The sequence below is a fragment of the Sceloporus occidentalis genome, unplaced genomic scaffold (genome assembly GCF_023333645.1).
Source record: "Sceloporus occidentalis isolate IW3139 unplaced genomic scaffold, rSceOcc1.0.p SCAF_2, whole genome shotgun sequence".
Classification (NCBI taxonomy): Eukaryota; Metazoa; Chordata; class Lepidosauria; order Squamata; family Phrynosomatidae; genus Sceloporus; species Sceloporus occidentalis.
Genome location: NW_028316982.1, coordinates 38871835 through 38892387, shown reverse-complemented (window position 1 = coordinate 38892387; position 20553 = coordinate 38871835). Strand labels below are relative to the sequence as shown.

General features: G+C 41.8%; 1 protein-coding gene across 1 annotated transcript in view; it reads right to left on the bottom strand.

Moving 5' to 3' along the window:
* The window catches only part of DNER (delta/notch like EGF repeat containing), a 190536-nt gene that overhangs the window by 27185 nt on the left and 142798 nt on the right, over positions 1-20553 (bottom strand). Inside the window, exon 8 of the mRNA XM_089509155.1 lies at positions 19540-19764. Within this exon, the coding sequence (XP_089365281.1) occupies positions 19540-19764 (225 nt within the window). The remainder of the gene's footprint in view (positions 1-19539; positions 19765-20553) is intronic.

The window sequence follows — 20553 nt, the reverse complement described above, 5'->3', positions numbered from 1 at the left end:
GCCAAAAAGGCCTAACGTTTGGATTCTTCAACCCCCAAATATATATTTGCCCAGCTAATTGGGGATTATGCCTATCATTTCTTCTTGCATCTTGCATATGACAAACCTTTCCTGACTCATTCATACTTCCTATTTCTTTAAAGATGTTGTAAGGTCACAGATATAAGCCCATGCTATCTCAGTTACCTGAGTAGATGAAGGAGGGCCAAATTGTTCTTATTATCTAAAGTTACAGTAAATATCTATTGACTAGGCTAGTTGTGGGCTCTAAAATTTGTATTCCAAAAAATCTAATTTTTCCAAGCTCTGGCCTGTTCACATAGGATTGAGCAGTAGTGTGTGCTTCACAATATATTTTCAGTTAAAAACAGGACAGCTGTCAAAAGATACAACCCATGATTTTAACTGAGGACTGTAATGTCTTGTCTCTCTTTGACGGCTGTCTCTGATGCAAACAGAATCATATGTAAGAGATATTTTGGTGAGGCTTCCTCTCCCTCTTCCATCAAAGTATGATCATAATAATTACAAGTCAGTTCTTTGAAATGACTGCAGACCTTTTCAGAAATGAACTATAAGCATACTAAACATTTCTTAGAGGGGGGGGGGGGGTGTCTTCCAAAACATGTGTCAGGGAAGTCTAAAGAAACAACACTATCTCTGTGTCTGTTTCATTTTTTTTAACTCTACATTGTGCTGGGAGGAAGAGAAAAGTCAAACACTCTCCTAAGTCTGCTTTTTTGAAATGCCTTATTCATCTGTTTCCATATGACAAAACTTGTGGCTGCTCAGCACAACTCCAAATCAAACTATTTCTTGCACATGTAACAATTTACAATCCTACATCCTATTTTATTTTAGCAGTACCTGAAAGGTATCTTTAAAGCATATGTACAGTTGACATTTCCTTTATGCAAGAAGAACTGCTGAAAGATCAGAGTGGGTTTCAAAACGCTACAAGTCTTTGAAAACACAGTAGCATTGGAAAACTTAAATGTGACACTACTGCTTGCCTTGATGCTATACAAATAAGAATTACTGTATACTCATATTCGATCAGCTGGCACTGTGTATGTCTCTTCTATTGTTTACTGCCTAGAAGATATCAGCCACCCTAGCAGCCACTTAGCAACTAACCACCATCTTTCAGAGTTCTCTTATGGATTTTACTTGTTCACTTGGAGGTAGCAGAGAGGGGAGATTCCCTTGCTCATAGGTGTTATATAGGATTAAGAAGATTTCCCTTCTTTTCCTAGGCTCCATTCCCACTACATAATAAACTGGTTTACAAACTGAACTGAAGTGGTTTAAATGGTCCTTGTTCACACTTGCACCGAATCCGTGGCATGGCTTGTTGAGGTGGGCCCAGCACTAGAACCATTTAAAGCACTTATTCTGGGTCCACTAAATTCCCTGCTTCTTTTGTGATGAATTGATTCAGTGCTAGTGTGAACAGGCTGCAGATTGGAATCGGTTCCTGTGGTGCAGTTATCCTTATGAGGTGACTCCATGTTAAATCGATCAACCGAATGTGAATGCAAAGTGAATTAAACTGAACTGGATAGCTAGATCAAAGGCTCTTAAGCGCTAAACCATGTCATCAATTTGACTCCAAAAATGATAAATTTTGTTGTGGGAATGAGGCCCTAATTTATCCATGGTAAGTTGTACAATAGATATATAGATAAGAGTAGATTAGACAAATATCACAATGGTTGGTCTTGCTAATTGGGGGATCTGGGAACTGATTTCCAAAAGGTAACATTTCCAAGCTTCACATTATATTAATTTGACCCACCAAAAGCAGTTTTATGAACACTACCTGGAAACTCTGCACTCCAAAAACAAACCAATGCAAACCAAAACAAAAAAGTCTATAAGATGTGGAAACCTACTAAGATTCATTGTTGGCTTCAACTCTACCAAAAAGAGTACACTGCCTAATCCTATTCTATGCAGTGTCAACATAACATACAAAACTGTGACCTTAAGGAGGGGATATCACAGAAGTCAAAGCAGCTATAATATCAAGATTACCATATTAATCAGGAAACCACTAAAAACTGAGCACATTAGTGGGTTTTTTTGTTATTGTTGTTTTGTTTTTTTGTTATGTACCTTCAAGCCATTTCTGAGTTATGGCAACCCTAAGGCAAAACTATTCTGGAGTTTTCTTGGCAGGATTTGTTCAAAATGGAGTTGCCTTTGCCTTTGTCTGAGGCTGAGAGAGTGTGACTTGCCCAATGGGTTTCTGTGGTTGAGCAGGGATTTGCATTCTAATCTCCAGATTCAGAATATACTCCAAAAAAGGTCATTTTTTCCAAGCTCTGGATCCATATTCAATCTTCTCTAGGTGTTCAATCACTGCCCATTGTGTCAACATTGCTCTTAATGAGAACTGGAATAATCTATATAACAAGGATAGTTCTCCTCTCTGCTCCCATTTTCACTGGAATAGAAGGAGAAAGGGGAGGATAAATGAATGATGTATGGGAGGAACTAATAGAAGAGGAAATTGTGAAGACCTGGGAGTGGAAATAAAAATGCTTTGTAAATACAGAAAACAATTTCAGTAAGGCAAGAAATGGCAAGTGTTGTCTAATAGCATTGGGGTAAAGATCATGGGGCCCTGCAGAAGTAGTTAGAATGGAATTCCAACCATTCCAAAACATTGGCCATGATGACTAGAACTAATGAGAGCTTCAATCTGACAATTTCTTGTTCCTACCTTAGAATGCCAAAAGAGCCTAAAGTCCATAATTCTGTTTCAAACTGTGGATGCCATTATCACGGAAGTGACTAACTTTCCCTGTTATCTCAGATGTATAGAGTTTCTGAGCAAGGGGGCACTACTAATAGACCAGTCCTCCATAGTCCTGCTTAAATCCAGAGGCGGGCACCTTTTGGCACTTCAGATATTCTACACTGCAATTCTCATCAGTCTTACCTGATACACTCAGTAGTTATGGCTGAAAGAGAGTCACAGTCCAACAACTTTTCAAAGGCTACAGGTTTCCTGCCCTTGTTTTAAAGTCACAAAAAGCAGTGGATATCCTGTGCTAGTAGATCATATCCCATCTTCCTATCCCTCAACTGTCAATTAGCAGTCCCCATTCACTCAGGCTTTCTGAACTGTTTCCAACCAATTTCCAACTTATTTTTTTATTTTATTTTATTTTTTATTTTTATTTAGAGCATTTATACCCCACTCTTCAGCCACCAAGGCTCCCAGAGCAGGTTACAAAATCGTTAATTGGATGGTTTCTTGCCCTCAGGCTTACAGTCTAAAAAGACAAGACACAAAAGGTCAACCAGTGGAGACAAATGGACATATTCAATTTAATCCAAGAATCAAGAACACAAGTTTAGATTGTAAGCCAATGAAATACTGAGTAGAGGTATGCAATTTTAGTGAAAACTCAGTACAAATAGCATAACACAGAGGCATCCTGAACTGATTCCTGCTATTAGTAATAGTCTAGAAGAGGGTAAACAAGTTGAAACTTAATCTAGATAATATGGGAAGCTGAGTCTCCTTTATCCAAAATTCCAAAACATTCCAGAATCCAAAAATGTCCACATGAGTGGCTGATATAGTGAACCTTTGCTTTCTGATGGTTCAATGTACATAAAATTTCTTCCATGCACAAAATTATTAAAAATATTGTGAATAAAATTACCTTCAGGGTATGTCTATAAGGTGGATACAAAACCTAAATGAATTTCATGTTTAGACTTTGGTCCCAACTTTGTTTTTATTGTTATGTACCTTGAACTTGTTTCACAATTATAGCATTTCTAAGGTGAACCTATTGTAGGGTTTTCTTGCTAAGATATGTTTGGAGGAGGATTGCCATTGCCTTCCTTTGAGGCTGCGAGATGATGTCTTCTCCAAGGCCACCCATCACTGGGGACTAAAATGTCCTTGTTTTGTATTATGGAAAATCACAGAAGATCAAAAGAGCCTCACAAAGATAAGGACTAAGAAAAATGACGGAGAGAGGGGGGGACTCATCAATGAGAATCTCACTAATATTACCATTGGTATTGAAAAGAACATTTTTACTTGAAGTGTTAATTGGTATCGCACTTTTGGGGGAGATAGGAGCAAATAGTTGTAGAAGAATAGGAAGTGGAGCCAGTGTGACATTGGACTATAACTCTGGAGGCCAGGGTTCAAATCCCACCTCTGCTATGGAAACCCATGGATGAGCTTGGGCAAGTCACACACTCTCGGCCTCAGAAAACCTCATAATAGGGTCACCTTAGGGTCTCCATAAGTCAGAAATAAGTTAAAGGCATACAACAAAAATGGAAACAAAGCTAATGACAACACAGAGAAAGGATATAAGAATAGAAACCTTTCAAATGCAATATTCCACAATAAAGAAAAAGACATTGGTCTTACTAGAAACTATTCATACCAATTAATATGCATGCCTCAACAAAACAGGCTACTGCCTACCCACCAACTTTAATATCAAAGAACTTAAAGTTGCCTTAAGCAGAATCGGTTGCTCTTTTAATCCAGACTCTGACTTGATAGAGTTTAAAAGCTACTTCAAATATGGTCAAATTCCTTAAGCCTGTGCTATGATGTGAATATATTTCAACAAAAACGCATCCATTTGTTCTGCTTTTCATCACTTTTCTACTGCCCTCTTGGACTTGAGAGTAAAAGTACCACGAATCCTGAAAGGCAAGAGAGAGTATGGGAAGCATTTGATCAGCAGTGCCGCAGAGATCATAGAGCCAGTTTCTTCTCTACCTTCTAAAATCAGAAAGGAAAAGTGAAAAGTACAGTACTAATTTAGAAAAATAGGCCTTTAGACTTGTGTTATTACCGTTCCAGGCTTTCATCTGTGGCTGCAGATTTTCAGCACCATACATATTGGGGTGGGTAAGTATTGTGGCTTATACTGAACTGCAGCTATATCCTTCCATTCCCATTGAAAGATAGCCCAAAATGCAGCTATATCCTTCAATTCTTATTGATGGATACCCTAAAATGGTTCATATATTACAGTAGTCTGCATGAACCATTAGGCACTGAATAAAAAACAACATATACTCATCCCATAATGATATGAGATTCTTATATCAAAAATATGAATAACAATGATTGATTTGTCCACAATTTTGGTGAATATACAATTATTCTTTTGTTTGCAATTAGTCCCTTATTTAAAAGTGTGTGTGTGTGTGTGTGTGTGTGTGTACACTTTATTAATTTATTTTTACATCCACAACTGTCCTTCACAGGTACAGAATGTAACATCTGACATTATTATATTATTATTATCTGACATTCTGAAAATTTCAGCATAAAAAAATTCACAGCGACAGAGAAAAGCCTGGACGTACAGGAGGCAATTCAGAGAATTCACAGGTCTAAATTGCATTACAGAAATAATGCAGTTTGACATTGCTTTAACTGCCATCACTCCATCCTATGGAATTCTAGGATTTGTGGTTTGTTGTGGCACCAGAGCTCTCTGACAGAGAAGGCTAAAAATTGCACAAAACTACAAATTCCACCGTTTCATAGCACTGAGTTATTGCAGTTAAAGTGGTGTCAAATCATATTATTTCTGCACTGCATATTTTTAGTCAGCTTCAATTTTATTTAGTCCAAGACCTGGAAGCAGATAAATTTTTTCTTATTTATAAAATAGTCATCCTACCACCACCATAACCACTGGCTTGGGGATTTTAGAGGGAGGTGTGTGTGTGTGTGTGTGTAACATAACATAGCCAAGTTTAGTCAAAATGAGTAAAAATTCCCTAAAATTAAAGACATTTAGGGATTTGGTTGAGTATCTACCCTCCTTAAAGCAACTTTTCAATTACCTAATAGAGCTGTACTCTTCCTTAAACTGTCACCATCAAATGAAAGGGAGTGTATGTTAATCTACAGCTGAAGAAGACATTTTACACACTACACAGATATTAACTGAAACCAGGACTAAAGAAACAACTTTTGTTTGCTGTGATGTTTGAACTGATAAACCATGGCTTCTAACTGCCAGCTAAACCAGAATTAGAAAACATGGACTTGATCTGGGCTTGCTAATAAAGGCTTTTGGATAGTCTGAATTAACTAACAACAGTAGTGTGCAATCAGCTGTGAATCAGTATTCTGATGACATAGTTCAAAAGATACTACTAACAGCATCCATAGATAATTACATTTTCTAGTAATAAAATATAGTAATCTGCTAAACTACTAAGTGTTTTTTATTTTGGACTTTCTTGTTCCAGCTTCCCAACCCTCCTCTGTGCCCTTTTTGCTTAAGAATGATTAGAAAGCCTAAGGTCAAGTAATACCTTTACTGTGTCTGTGTGTGGGGTGTGCCTTCAAGTAGTTTCTGACTTATGGCAACCCTAAGGCAGTATCACAGGGTTTTCTTGGCAAGTTTCTTTGGGGCGGGGGGGGGGGGTTGCCATTGCCATCCTCTGAGAGTGAGAATGTGACTTGTCCAAGGTTACCTAGTGGGTTTTCATGACTGAGTTGGGAATCATGCTCTCCAGAGTCGTCGTGAAATGCTCTAACCACTATACATGCTGGTTCTACCAAATACCATATATACTCAACCATAAGTCAGCCTCGTGCATAAGTTGAAGGAAGGTTTGGGAACCAAAATTGTTGATTTTTATATGACCCATGAATTCAATCAAGGGTAAACCTAGGAACATGTGACAAAAGATGTAAAGGACAAAGCAAAGGAAAACAATGCCAAAAAACTTTCTAATTCCAGCAGGCATAACTGTTTGTGCTCAAACTGAACGATGGAAGAATGAGAGAGTAGAAGGGAGTCAGTGCTTCCAGGACAGATTATACTCTTGCCTTTCACCAGGGGATGGTTCTTTATTAAATAAGACCTAAGGTACAGTGTATACATTTACTCAGGGTTTTTGGGTCAATTATTTGACTAAAATTTCTAGACTTATATATACACAATATGTACAGAATTTTGGACAAGGGTTTGAGATCTCCAAATCTCTTTATCAGGCAATATGTTACAAAACTAAAAGCTAAAGTGTGTAAGCTGACATTGTCGATGTTGCTGAAGTCAACTAAAGTAGACTTCGGTTTAAAATGTTTAAGGAGTCATGAGGCAGAATAGCACAAAAGAAGAGACAGCTTTAAATAGATTAGCTACTGTGCACATTTCAGGTTCAGGACTCTTGGGACACTTAAACACGTATGGAACAATTTCTCATTCTTAAAAATATAAAATGCAGTCACAAAGGACCTTTTTGCACTACCAGAACTGCAAATCCCAGGATTTCCCCAGGATGTTGAAATGACAAAGTGGAATGACAGAACTATAATTGTATAGTGTGAACGGTCCCAAGAATAGATACTATGGATGCAGTTTAAAATTCTCAGACAAAGAGCTTTATTGCTTCAGGAAACTACAAACCCCAGAAATCCATAGTATGCAACTATGTCAGTTAAAGTGAGATCATAATGGTGTACACTCATCCCTCCACATTCTCTAGGGTTAGTGACACAGGACCCCCATGAATGTGGGGAACACCACAAATAACAAAGACACTATGTTTTTACCTGAGAGAACACCTCTCTAGGAATTTCTAGGTCCTCCAGTGCAACTCTGTGGTCAACATCTGCCAGATATTGGCCATAGAATTGCTCTGGAGGAGCTACAAATGCCTAGTGGAGTGTTCTCTCTAGGAATCTCTAGGTCCTTCATTGGATAAAGTTGATCATAGAGTAGCACTGGAGGACCTAGATATTCCTAAAGAGAACATATTAATAAAATCCATGAATAATCAAATCTGCAAAAGTCAAAGCTGCACATGTGGAGGGACGAGTGTAATGTGAAAGGCCCCAAGTTGTATCTTAATCTTCTTTGACAAAAAGCAATCAAAAGTAAACAGAAATCCAGCTGCTTTTATAATAGCAAAGCTGGACACAAATCAGCTATCTAACCCCCATCTGAAAATGTTTATTTCTCCCCATGCCTGCCTTCAATCTCCATCTCCACAATTCATCAGAACATTCAGCAAACCAGAAATCAGCCCTAATGTTTGCTTGGTGGCAATCAAATATTGCTGCTCTAAGTATTTAGATTTGAATTAAATTGGTAATAAAGACCATTTATCTATTCACCAAGATCTCTCAGAAATTAAATATGCACATTAATGTAGTGTCGTAGCAGAGTGCCACTTCTAATTACTAATATCAGGATGCTTTTGAGGGTCAGCAATCCAGTTTACTTTGCATAATCATTTCCAGCTGTGATCCAGACAGTGAAGCTGTTTCTGGCCACTTCAAGGTGTAGTATTATAAACTTGTGCTAATGATAGGGAGAATGAGAGTGAAGGAATTAAGGATATGGCCTACTGGGTCTAACAGAGGAAACTCCTGTCCTGAGCCACAGATTCTCTAATGCTGTATTGGGAAGCCTGTTCAATGGTGTACAAAGTTTCAAGACTCCCACTGAAACCCTCCAGTGGCCCTCTGCAGGAACCTAGGTGAAGGTACCTTCAGGAAAGCATGATACAAATTCCACCCTCTCAACATGCAGCAGCACCTCTCCTGAGCAAATGTGCCAAACAATGGTTCTCAATTTAGAAACTCCTTATAATTCACTCTGAGGAGAGCGAAACTACATGGACAGTTAGAAGTACAGGATCAGGAATCCAGGTAAACCAAGACAGATAGTGGGCTGCATAGAAGAGTAGTCAAGATCCAGTTTCAAGATTCCAGAAAACAAGGAAGAGCTGTATCTGCCTAGGGCTAGTGCTGGAAGCTACTAGTCTGTTTCTTGGACAGCATTCCTGACTTCAGACTCCAAATCCCTGCAACTCAGACCTTGGACTTCTTGGCTTCTTTGACCCTTGGATTGTATGGACCTTGCTGCTTGTTTATTCCCTTGACTTGGACCAAGATGTTTCTTTGAACTGACTGCCACAAAAAAAAGGACGCTTTCTGGCTGCTGCTAATTTATTGCCTTTGCCAGCACTATCAGTTTATGGTTTCTTCCCAATTGGCCTGTGTAGGTGTCAGGGGAATCAGAACACCGCAGTTTGGGCCACCACCAGATTGGGAAGGGTGTTCTTTTGGTCTGTGCAGACAAGGCCTTTTGTGATGTTCATACAATGAGTGGCAGATGTTGCTCCCAACACCCAAAGAGTATTTGTTGCCTGCCTTACCTAGAGAGGCTGATAGTTCAATGGGAATAGCTGGAACAGCTCCTTTTGAGCTGCAGGTGTGCCAAGCCCCTCCCCACACACCCTTGTGCTGCTGATACCTCAGGGGCGAAGCAGACAGATGGCAAAGAACGGTCCAGGTGGCTCCAGCCATGATCGCACCAGGACTCATGGGCCACTTCCAAAACAGGCACTGCAGTCCCAAGCTGGATTTTTTTCAGCTCCTTTTTGATTTGGTCCAAAGGACTAGATCACAGCATCAGAGTGGCTTCCAGCCAGTTTGGGGGCATGTGTCATTTGCACATCACTTCCCCAAAGTGACCAGAAGCTGCTTCTTTTGGTTCATGCATTTCAGGCCTCAGACAGATTAAGAGGCTCTCCATTTGGATTCAGAAGACTAGATGCCAGCTCACCAAATTGTCAGTACATGTAGCATCACTCAATGGTAAGCTATAGTACTGACAATTACCATAGAATGCTACAAATGTTTATAAGCAAACACCTTAAGAATGTTAGAAACAGAAATACCAGAGTTTGGAAAGTTACTTTTTTGGACTGCAACTCCCAGGACACCCAGCAAAAAGTGCTACAAAGGATTTGTGGAACTAACTTTTCCTAACTGTGGCTCAGTGAGGCTCTGATCTTGACATATTCCCAACTATGGTGATAACCAGACATGAGAAATTCACAGAAATTGAGTTATATATGTGGACCTTGCAAGTGAAGTAACATGTATTTTTAAGGCAATATAGCTTGAATAATGGTAAATCTTGAAATAAGATAATTTTAGGAAATGTTTTTTCCATTATATACACCTCAGATAAAAATACGGATTACTGCTTGATATCCAGAAGACTAACAGAAGGAGCAAATATTTTATTACAGTCAACACACTCATTATTTTTGCAAGAAACAGTTTGATATTCAGATTTATGCACTGCTGGCTTCATAAGCAGTAAATCTGCCATCTTCTTTCTAAAAAAATGCTCAGGGTAGCTCAATTACAGTTATTGCAGTTTCAGCTGTCATTACAATGAGTGAAAAAGTGAGGAACAAGCATAAAAAATGTCAGTCAATCAATGTTTATTTCTTTATTGCACAGGAAGAAAATTGACTTATAATATAGCAAACTTGTTAAAACAAATCCACAAGTATATAAGTCCATTCACAAACCTAATTTGTTATGTTCTAATATACCCATGAATGATGTATATATACATTGTGCCCAATTCTGGCTTCATGCATGGAGTCCTCTCCAAAAAGCAGTAATGGAATAATTTCATTACCTGAGGAAAGGGGGTTAAATCACTCTTCTGCTCTCCAACCCAACATCCCTTCAAAGGAGCAGTTTTGTTTTTTCAAAGAAAGCTGTACATGCACAGTTCTGGCCCGAAACAGATAGGCCAAATAGCATGGCTTCCAGACGCTTTGGGGGAGGGGGGTGTTCTTTAGACTACACCCCCCCCCCCAAAGCAGCCAGAAGCCATTCCCGGGCCGCCTGAAATGGCCCAAATCCACTAGCAAAAGGAGCAGATTTAATCTTTGGGACTGCGACAGTGGCCCACTTTAGGAGCAGGCCATCTAGTTGCTGCACTCCAGCCCGATCGGGGCCAGAGCTGCCTCTGGCCACTCCTTCCAGGCCATCTGCTTTATCCCTATGGTACCAGGATGAGAGACAAGCACTCTGTCTACAACCCCACAGCTGACACCCCTAACAGATTCAAGGTCTGAGTCAAGATCTATGAATATAAGCTTCAGACTACATAAATATTTACCAATAATGAACTATTATAAGGAAAGGATTACTCAGCAATCTCAGCCAGAATAGGTCCAAGTTATTTCAACACATGAGGGAGAGAAATAAGTAGCGTGCACACACCCCACCCTCCCAAACTCAAAGTACACTGCATGCAAAACTATCCAAGTTATTTTGACACATGAGGAAGGAAATCTTACAAGTGCCTGTGACCTGGCAGAGTTTTTTTAACCTCATTTTACCTGGCAATAAAAATACAATAGCAACTAATTAAATATCTTAAAGTTGTCTGCCCTTTCATGACACCTACATTTCTGCTGAGGAATTGTCAGGGTAAAGCAGGCCCTGATTAGATTCTGCCTTTGTTTGCTTCTTAGATGTATCTATTTGGTATCCATGGCCACTCAATTCAGTTTAGATTATAAAAATTAATAAACCACATAACAATAAAACAGCGGGAAAGAAAACCTATAATAAACGGATCAGTTTTTTAAAATCACAGTATTAGATTTCAGAAGCCTGGGAGAATCTAAAAGATATTTGCTTGGCAAGCGCATGTCATCAACGTAAAAGTGCAGGTGAGATTATATGGCAAAAGGATCCCAAAAGTATAACTTGCTTTGCCTACAGAGTAGCCTCATAAATCTCCCGAGAAGTGATATGTTGAAAAATAGTCCAGGGCTGAGATAGACACTAGGACTATGAACTGAGCTTGGAAAGAGAGCCTGTGGTGATGTTTCAGTAAAGGGCAAGACATACTGCCAGTACTGTAGCAGATGCCTAACCCAGATATATTTTAAATGAAAACATGCTTCCAAAACGTCTTCAAAAACAATCTCACATTACAGTACTTGCAGGAGGGACGGAGGGATTGTGATCCTCTGGTGTTTTTCACCTACAACTCCCAAATAACTTAGCCGGCATAACCAATTAGGGCTTCAATCAAAAAACAGTATATGGGGCTTTGAATTGTGTATTTTAAACATGTTTTTAAATGCTTTTCAATTAATTTTAATATTTGTTTTTATTTAATGTATTATTTGTATTATATATTGTTTTAGTTGTATTTTGTTTTTAACTTTACTGTAAGCCACCTTGGCCCTCCTCATATTGGGGAAAAATGCAGAATATAAATTAATAAAATAAATAAATATAACTAGAAATATAAATGCCTGGTGGACCACAGCTGCTTTTTAATATTTGGGGAGCTGATTCACTCAGGACCTAATCAGAGAAGATTCTAGAAAATTCTAGGAAATTTAGAATTCTAGGAAATCAAGAAAAAATAGAACCACATGTGCAAGAAGCTGTTTAAAAGAAACTGGACTTACTATAAATTTGGAAAATGGGTGCAAAAAAACAACAACAATAAAGTCTTAGGGAAAACATACACACATACCTCAGTAGTTGTCATGTGGGCTGCCTTAGTATGACAAAACAATGATCCTCCTATTTTATCTTCCCAAGAAAGAGTGAAAGATAAGGTATCCTGCCATGGATTTTATCAGGTTCTCCTTAAAATTCTAGAAACTGCCAGCAAATTGCCAACAGGGAAAATACAGGCCAAATAAAAATAACTCCCTTCAGTAGGAGGGAGGAAGAAAAGAAAAGTTCATTTCCCACAATAGAGTACAACACACCTTTATTTCAAGACTGACATAAAAGAGGAGAGGTTCATGACAGCTCATACCAATTTAAATTTTGTTTTTAACAGGCTGATTTCCCCCCCCCCAATATTTTTTTAACATTTTACAAAATATCACAAACAAAAACAAACAAGCACAACCCCATAACTTCCCCCTAATGCTTATATACATGACTTTCCAAATTCCCACACCTAAGAGTTTAGAATTATAAACCTTTTATGTCCTTCTTCATTAACATCTCAGCATTGTCAACTACTTCTTCCAGATATTAACAAGTGCAAACAGCACCTTCACAAACCAAGGCTGGAAAGCTGTTACTCTTTCCTTCTTTTTTCTTAACAAATTGAATAAATCATTCACAATCTTTCGCAAAGCTGTCTGATTATTTTTCTTTTATAATAGTACCTACTTTGTCCATTTCTGGCAGTTCGAACGTTTTTAATATCCATTCTTCTTTAAATAGAATTTCTGAGTTTTTCCATTTGTTTTTATAGTTCACTCAACCTGCCAGTATCATATAGTGCATCACTTTGTAATTTAAACAACTAATCTATTAATTTGACATACCTAACAGAAACAATTCTGGGTCCAAATCTATTTTAATTTTAAATATATTCTGCAATATTTTTGTTTGTTTCCAGACATTCTTGGCTTTATCACATGTCCACCGTAGGTGATAAAAGGACCCAGCTTGCTTCCCACATTTACAACAAAGGTTCCTTGCCCCTTTACACACTTTTGCTATTTTTACTGAGGTCAGGTACCATCTGTACAGTTTTTTAAAGACATGTTCTTCAGGATCATGATATAATATGCTTTCAAGCTTCTTCATTCACATTCTTTCCCACCCATCTAACTCATTGCTATTGCCAATGTTCTGCACACATTTGGCAATACAATTTTTGTTTTATTCATCTGTGCATGTGACCACGCCTCCATTAGGGATAGGCAAGCTGCCACACTCCCATTGCGTTCCGTTGTCCCCAATGGCAGTGCGGCCACATGCAAGTGCCACCACTGGGGGCAACGCAGGCTTGAGCATCTGCAGGATTTGGTATTGGGGGCAGGGAGGGCGGATCCAGAACGGATCCCCCATGGATACCAAGATGTAATATAGGTTTACATCTGAATCTTAGGCTGTCATAGGTTTAAAACTGATTCTTTCATGGGTGCATCTGGCATGTATACAAATTATTCAAGCACATCTCATCACCAGTCCTCTTGTATTGATCCAAAATACAACTCTCCAAGTTTTACATATTTTAACTACACTGGGAACTAGCTCAGCTGTGAGGGGGCTGTGCCTGTGAGAGAGGCATTTCTTAAGGCCTGCTTGCAGGTAAAAGCCTCAGACCACCACCAGACTCTGCTGCTCAGCTGTGAGGAGGCTGTGCCTGTGAGAGAGGCATCTCTTAAGGCCTGCTTGCAAGAGCCCCCTCCGTTTTCTACCGGGCACACCGCTGCTGGAGCTGTGACTGCTGCCGGGCGGCCTTCCCCAGGTTGTCGGAGGTGCGCATCTGCGCACCGTCCCGGGGGAGCCGCCCATGGACTGGTAGTTGGACTTTGCCTCCATCTCAGCATTTCCCGCGGCGGCCGGAGAAAGCCACATTGAGGACACCTGGGGGGAAGGCTAGGGAGAGGCGCACCAGTGAGAGAGGTGCGCATAAAAGCCGGGTTGCCGGGCCTTCTACGCCACGCCCCCTCCGCTCTCTACCGGGCACACTGCTGCTGGAGCTGCGACTGCTGCCGGGCGGCCTTCCCCGGGTTGTCGGAGGTGCGCATCTGCACACCGTCCCAGGGGAGCCGCCTACGGACTGCTGTTGGACTCTGCATCTCCGCAGCTGCGCATTTTCAGCGGCGGAGTGAGGGCAAGGGAGGTGTTCCTGTGCCGAATGGGGCAGAGAATGACTGAAGTGTCTTCTCTCTGCCCTTTCCATGGTGCTACAGGGGGAGGGGGGATATGGACTCGGGGAATGTTTTGGCTGGGGAGGTAGAGGGTAACTCTTCATGTTTGGACGGGGCTCCTATTGAGGTAGTGTGGGGCAAGGGGAGGTATGGTGGTAGGAGAGTGGACCAGCGTTACAGGGGAAGGCGAGATCGATGCTTAATATCTATTCCGCCTTCCTGTCCCTCCCCTAGCCAAAGAGACCTGAGGGTCGCTCCAACCGTACCACAAACCCTGTCTCTGCTCCTGTGCAATGCCAGGTCTATTAAAAACAAAACCCATATAATATATGACCTGCTTGAGGATAACAACTGTGACCTGGTTTGCATTACTGAGACTTGGCTTGGGTCTGAGGGAGAAGCTGTATGGGCTCAGGCCCTACCTGCCGGGTTCTCAGTGAAGGACCAGACCAGGTTAGGTGGGCGGGGAGGGGGTGTTGCCTTGGTGCATAAGAACACCTTGTCTCTAACCAGGAACCATGTGCGTCAAACGTCCTATATTGAGTGTATTTACCTGACCCTGAAGGCCAGAGACAGTCTAGGGATTCTGTTGGTCTATCGGCCACCCCGTGCGCTAACAGACTCCCTTAACGAGCTGACACAGTTGGTCTTGGAGCTGATGCTGGAGTCCCCCAGGCTTTTAGTCCTGGGAGACTTCAACATCTCCCTCGCGGCCAACTATGTTCCATCCGGTGCGGCTCGAGAATTCATGGAGACCATGACAGCCATGGGCCTGTCACAACTGGTCTCAGGGCCTACGCATTCTGCGGGTAACACACTTGATTTGGTCTTTTGTACGGACATGGAAATTCCGTGGGCGGAAATATCGAATATTTCCCCCTTGTCATGGACGGATCATTTCCTGGTGGAGGCAAAAATCAAGGCTTCTACCCAGATCCTCCCCGGGGGTGGCGGACCTATTAAAATGGTCCACCCTCGAAGGCTGATGGAACCCAAAAGGTTCCAAGAAGCCCTAGAGGGGTATACGGTTAGAACCGACGGCGACTCTGTTGATGCCCTGACTGGTATCTGGGATACCAATCTTTCCAGGGCTATACACAGTATCGCTCCCAAGTGCCCTCTCAGACCTGCTTCCAAAAGGAAGCCCTGGTATACGGATGATCTCCGGGCAAGGAAGCGGGTTCTGCGACGGCTAGAGCACCGCTGGCGGAAACACCAGCGCTTATCCGACCAGACTCTCCTAGACCATCTTTTGAAGGACTATGGAGAGGCGATACGTGCAGCTAAGAACTCGTTCTGTGGTGCACGTGTCGCGTCCGCGGAGTCGCGTCCAGCAGAGTTGTTCAGGGTTGTGAGGGAGCTAACTCAGCTCCCTCCTGCCCTGAACCAGATCCTTGAACCTTCCAAGGCCTGCTGTGACCGATTTAACAACTTCTTCGCGGATAAAATCTCTCGGATAAGCGAAGGTCTGGATGCCAGTATTAGAGCAGAAACCAGAGTAGAGGCGTCCAGAGCTTCCGTGGACTTGGTTAAACTGGATCACTTTGAGTCTGTAAGTACCGAGGATGTGGACAGGATCCTTAGGAGTGTTAGGAAGACGACCTGCTCTCTCGATCCCTGTCCCTCATGGCTGGCGGCTCAGGGGGGACCGGTGGTAACTTCAATGTTACACCGGATTATTAATACATCTTTCAGGGATGGGCAATTTCCTTCGAATTTAAAATTGGCCACTGTAAGACCTTTATTAAAAAAGCCCTCCCTTGACCCCCTTGATCCATAATAATTATCGGCCTGTATAGCTGTTGCCATTTTTGGGTAAGGTGATCGAGAGGGCGGTTGCGATCCAGCTCCAATCGATCCTGGATGAAACGGATTATCTAGACCCATTTCAAACCGGCTTTCGCGCGGGTTACGGGGTTGAGACTGCCATGGTCGCTTTGGTCGATGACCTCCGTCTGGGCATTGACAGGGGTAGCGTGTCCCTGTTGGTGCTCTTGGACATCTCAGCGGCTTTCGATACCATAGACCATGGTATCCTTCTGGAGCGCCTGGTAGAGGTGGGAGTCGGGGGCACTGCGCTCCAGTGGTTCCGGTCCTACCTCTCTGGGAGGTTCCAGATGGTGCAGCTGGGAGACGTGTGCTCCGACAAGAGACCCCTAACATCTGGGGTCCCTCAAGGAGCCATTCTGTCTCCCATGCTTTTCAACATTTACATGAAACCGCTGGGAGAGATCATCCGGAAACATGGGGCACGGGGTTATCAGTACGCTGATGACACCCAAATAATTTTCTCTATGTCTCCAACTGATGCAGTGACCGGGGATGGCATCTCTCCTCTCGTGGCCTGTCTGGAGTCGGTAATGGGCTGGATGAGGGAAAACAGATTCAGCTTGAATCCAGAGAAAACGGAAGTACTTGTGATAGGTTCTCCTGGCCCAGGGATGGCGGTGGTTCCACCTGTCCTGAATGGGATCACGCTTCCCATGAGGGACTCTGTACGCAGTCTGGGGGTGCTCCTCAACTCGTCGCTCCACCTTACATCTCAGGTGGACGCGACGGTCAGGAGCACCTGTTATCAGCTTCGGCGGATACGCCAGCTGCGTCCCTACCTGAGGCAGGGGGGCCTAGAAACAGTGGTACACGCTCTGGTAACCTCTCGGTTGGATTTCTGCAATGCGCTCTACATGGGGCAACCCTTGTACCATACCCGGAAGCTGCAATTAGTGCAGAATATGGCAGCAAGACTGGTCACTAATACATCTAGGACCAGTCATATAACACCGGTCTTAAAAGACCTACATTGGCTGCCTATTCGCTTCCGGGCGCAATACAAGGTGTTGGTTATAACCTATAAAGCCCTAAATGGCTTGGGCCCAGGGTACTTAAAGGACCGCCTCTCTCCGTACAATCCGCCCTGCACACTCAGATCCACCGGGCAGCATTTGTTAAGAGTTCCGGAGGCTAGATTGGTTAACACCACTAGAAGGGCCTTTTCCATCTCGGCCCCCACCCTCTGGAACTTGCTGCCCATCGAGCTCCGTTCAGCAACCTCCCTGGCCCAATTTAAGAAGGGGCTAAAAACATTCTTTTTCAAGCAGGCTTACCCCTGATTCTTTGCCCTGAGAGTCCTCTTCCCCCCTCTGTCAGTTGTTTGTGATCTGGCACAAGTTCTTTTATTACTGTTTTAATGGTATTGTTTTTATAAATTGTATTGAATATTGCTGTTAACCGCCCTGATGTTTCAAAGGGCGGTATATAAATAAAGTTATTTATTGATTATTTATTTATATCTACTCTACATTATAATAGGATCTTGTAGCATCTTTGAGACTTAGGCGCGTTACAGACTGCCCAAAACGGGCGGTCTCACGCCGCTGCTGGTTGCTCCATCCGGGAACCGCAGCAGCCAAACTGCACTGTTCCCGGGCGCAGCAAGAAAGAAGCGCCAAAATGGCGCTTCTTCCTGTGCCCCGGAAGAGGTGCCGCAAGGCGTCCGCGACATCAAAATGGCGGCGCCCATCTGTATGCGGCACCGCCATTTTGATGTACTCATTACGCATGGGGGCAAGGCGCGTCAGGAAGCACCGCCCCTCGCGTGTAATGACGGCGCCTCATTGGCCCGTCTGTAACATGCCTGAGAGAAAGAAGTTGGTAGCATAAACTTTCATAGACTAATGGGTGAAACAGACCGCCCCAAAGGGACAGTGTCACACTGCCCCTGAAAAAGCTTAGTGGATCCTGTGGCAACTGCCCACTGTGGCTCCACTCCAGCGTTTTGCTGCCACAAGAAAGAAGAGGCAAATTGCCACTCCTTTTTGCGGCAGCTTTTCCTGTCCCCCAGGGCTATGCAATGCTGTGGCAGCGTGCAGTGACTAAATGCCATGCTGCCACAGCACCATGAAGCCTCTGCATATATGTGGCTTCCCAGCAGTGTGGGGGCACGCCCCGTCTGAATACCACACCCCCACACTGCCCTGAAGCCACCGTATTGTGCCAGTCTGTACTGTCCCTTAGTGTGCATCATCAGATGGATGGAGTAAAATGCCTAGGAACATATCTTTATAGCTAAAAATAAGCAGGTTGTGTAGGTGAATAGCAATAGAAATGCAAAACCTATGTATATATTTGTGTTTTTTTATTTATGTATGTTGAATTCTGTTTTCCAAATATTATGTTATTCCAAAGATCATAGCGGTGAACAGCAAGTAAGCTAATTAGCAAGTAAGCTAATTTGCCCCCAACAGTCTGGGTACTCATTTTAGCGACCTCGGAAGGATGCAAGCCTGAGTCGAGCTTGGGCCCTTTTTGTTGGTCTTGAACTCGCAACCTTGTGGTTTTGAGTGAATGGCTGCAGTACAGGCATTTAACCACTGTGCCACCAGGGCGCCATATGTTCAGTTTTAACTGATTGTCACTGGTGGATGAAGGAGGGAGGAAAAATTTCCCCTAAAGCCAAGGTGTGTAGGTCCCAATGAAATCAGAAGGGACATGTTTGACTTGGCTTAACTTAGTTCACATTTAATCAAATTTTTGATTTTGACTGAATCTAGATCCACCCAATAGCTTTCTACCACCTTCAAATGATGTGTTCATAACAATGTAAAAAACACTCAAGTGTAATGATTATGAAACCTACCCTGTGCAAGGAAGCTGTGGTGTAAAATATAACATAATATTTGGAAAACAGAATTCAACATACATAGAATTCAACACTAAATAGATCCAGCTATCTATTCTCCTAAAAAACTAATTCAAAATTTCTCACAGCTACTTAATTTTATAGCATTAAAAGCTTTAGTGCATCACTCTAAAATGAGCATCCTAGAGTTTTGTTATTATAAGTTCACATCAGATACATAATGAACCATCTGGAAAACAATTTACATGTTCAAAATGTTCATTTTGAAATTTCTGATTAAGTATAAACTATTTCAATGGCTATCATTATAGTTTGTTCAAAGCAATCTCTTTTCAACCAGTACTAAAAAGAGAAAAGGAACTAATTTTAACTTACATACACAGAAGCTAGGGTGATCTGGTAAGAGTACTTACCTGGGATACAGAGACATTTGTAACTTGTTCCAACACTACGACAAATGCCATGGGCACAAGGATTCAGAGCACAGAAATCAATCAGCTGGGCACAGGTAGGTCCAGTGAATCCTGCACTACAACTGCAAGAATAGGAAAGCCGATCTGAATAACAGGTTCCATTGTTCTGGCATGGAAGCGAAGCACAGTGGTCAACTTTTTCTTCACAAGATGGTCCCAAGTATCCTAAAAAGAAGTGAAGACACCTTATTTCCATGCATTCACCAAGTATGTGATGGGAGAGGAGCAGAACTAGCGCTTGGAAAAGTTACTTTTTTGGTTAGTTGCCATACTGGCTAGGAGATTCTGCAAGTTACAGTCCAAAACATAACATATCCAAGCTTGATCTTGATAGTTTTCAAATTATTGCTCTAGTACTATACTACAAAAGTGTTACATTTGTACTGTAATGTGAGAAGGAATATCTTCTGTTGTAGTTTAATCTTTTTAGTCACTTTTAAAATTACAGGTATGTACCCTCCTGTATAGTGGAGGACAAATAAATGGCAGAGGAAGAATATCAGTTTAAGTGCTTTCTCCTATTTAGTCTTAACGGAGATACAAGATTCATTTATATGCTGATAAAAACTAACATGACTAACATCATGTGCTGCTTCATGCTCCTTTATGAGTATTGACATGAGACAGTGGAACATGTTTTTTACCACAGAGAAAAAGAAGGAAATCTAGAAAATTTAGTTCACAGAGAAGACTTCTAAACATCAAAACTATCCCATCTTTCCTCCAGTGATCTCAAGTAAGCATAGATAGTCTTATTTTTCTTAATCTCTATAATGGTGTTGCATTTTTTTAAAAAATCCATTATTTTTTATTATAAACATTTTCCCCAAAAGAGACAGTAGTACACAAAGTTACATTTCATATTACAAGTACACAACCATAAGATATATAATTTAAAGATGTCCAAAGTGTCTTCACAGAGCCAACCAAAAATATTTGAATGCCTCTGAAAGT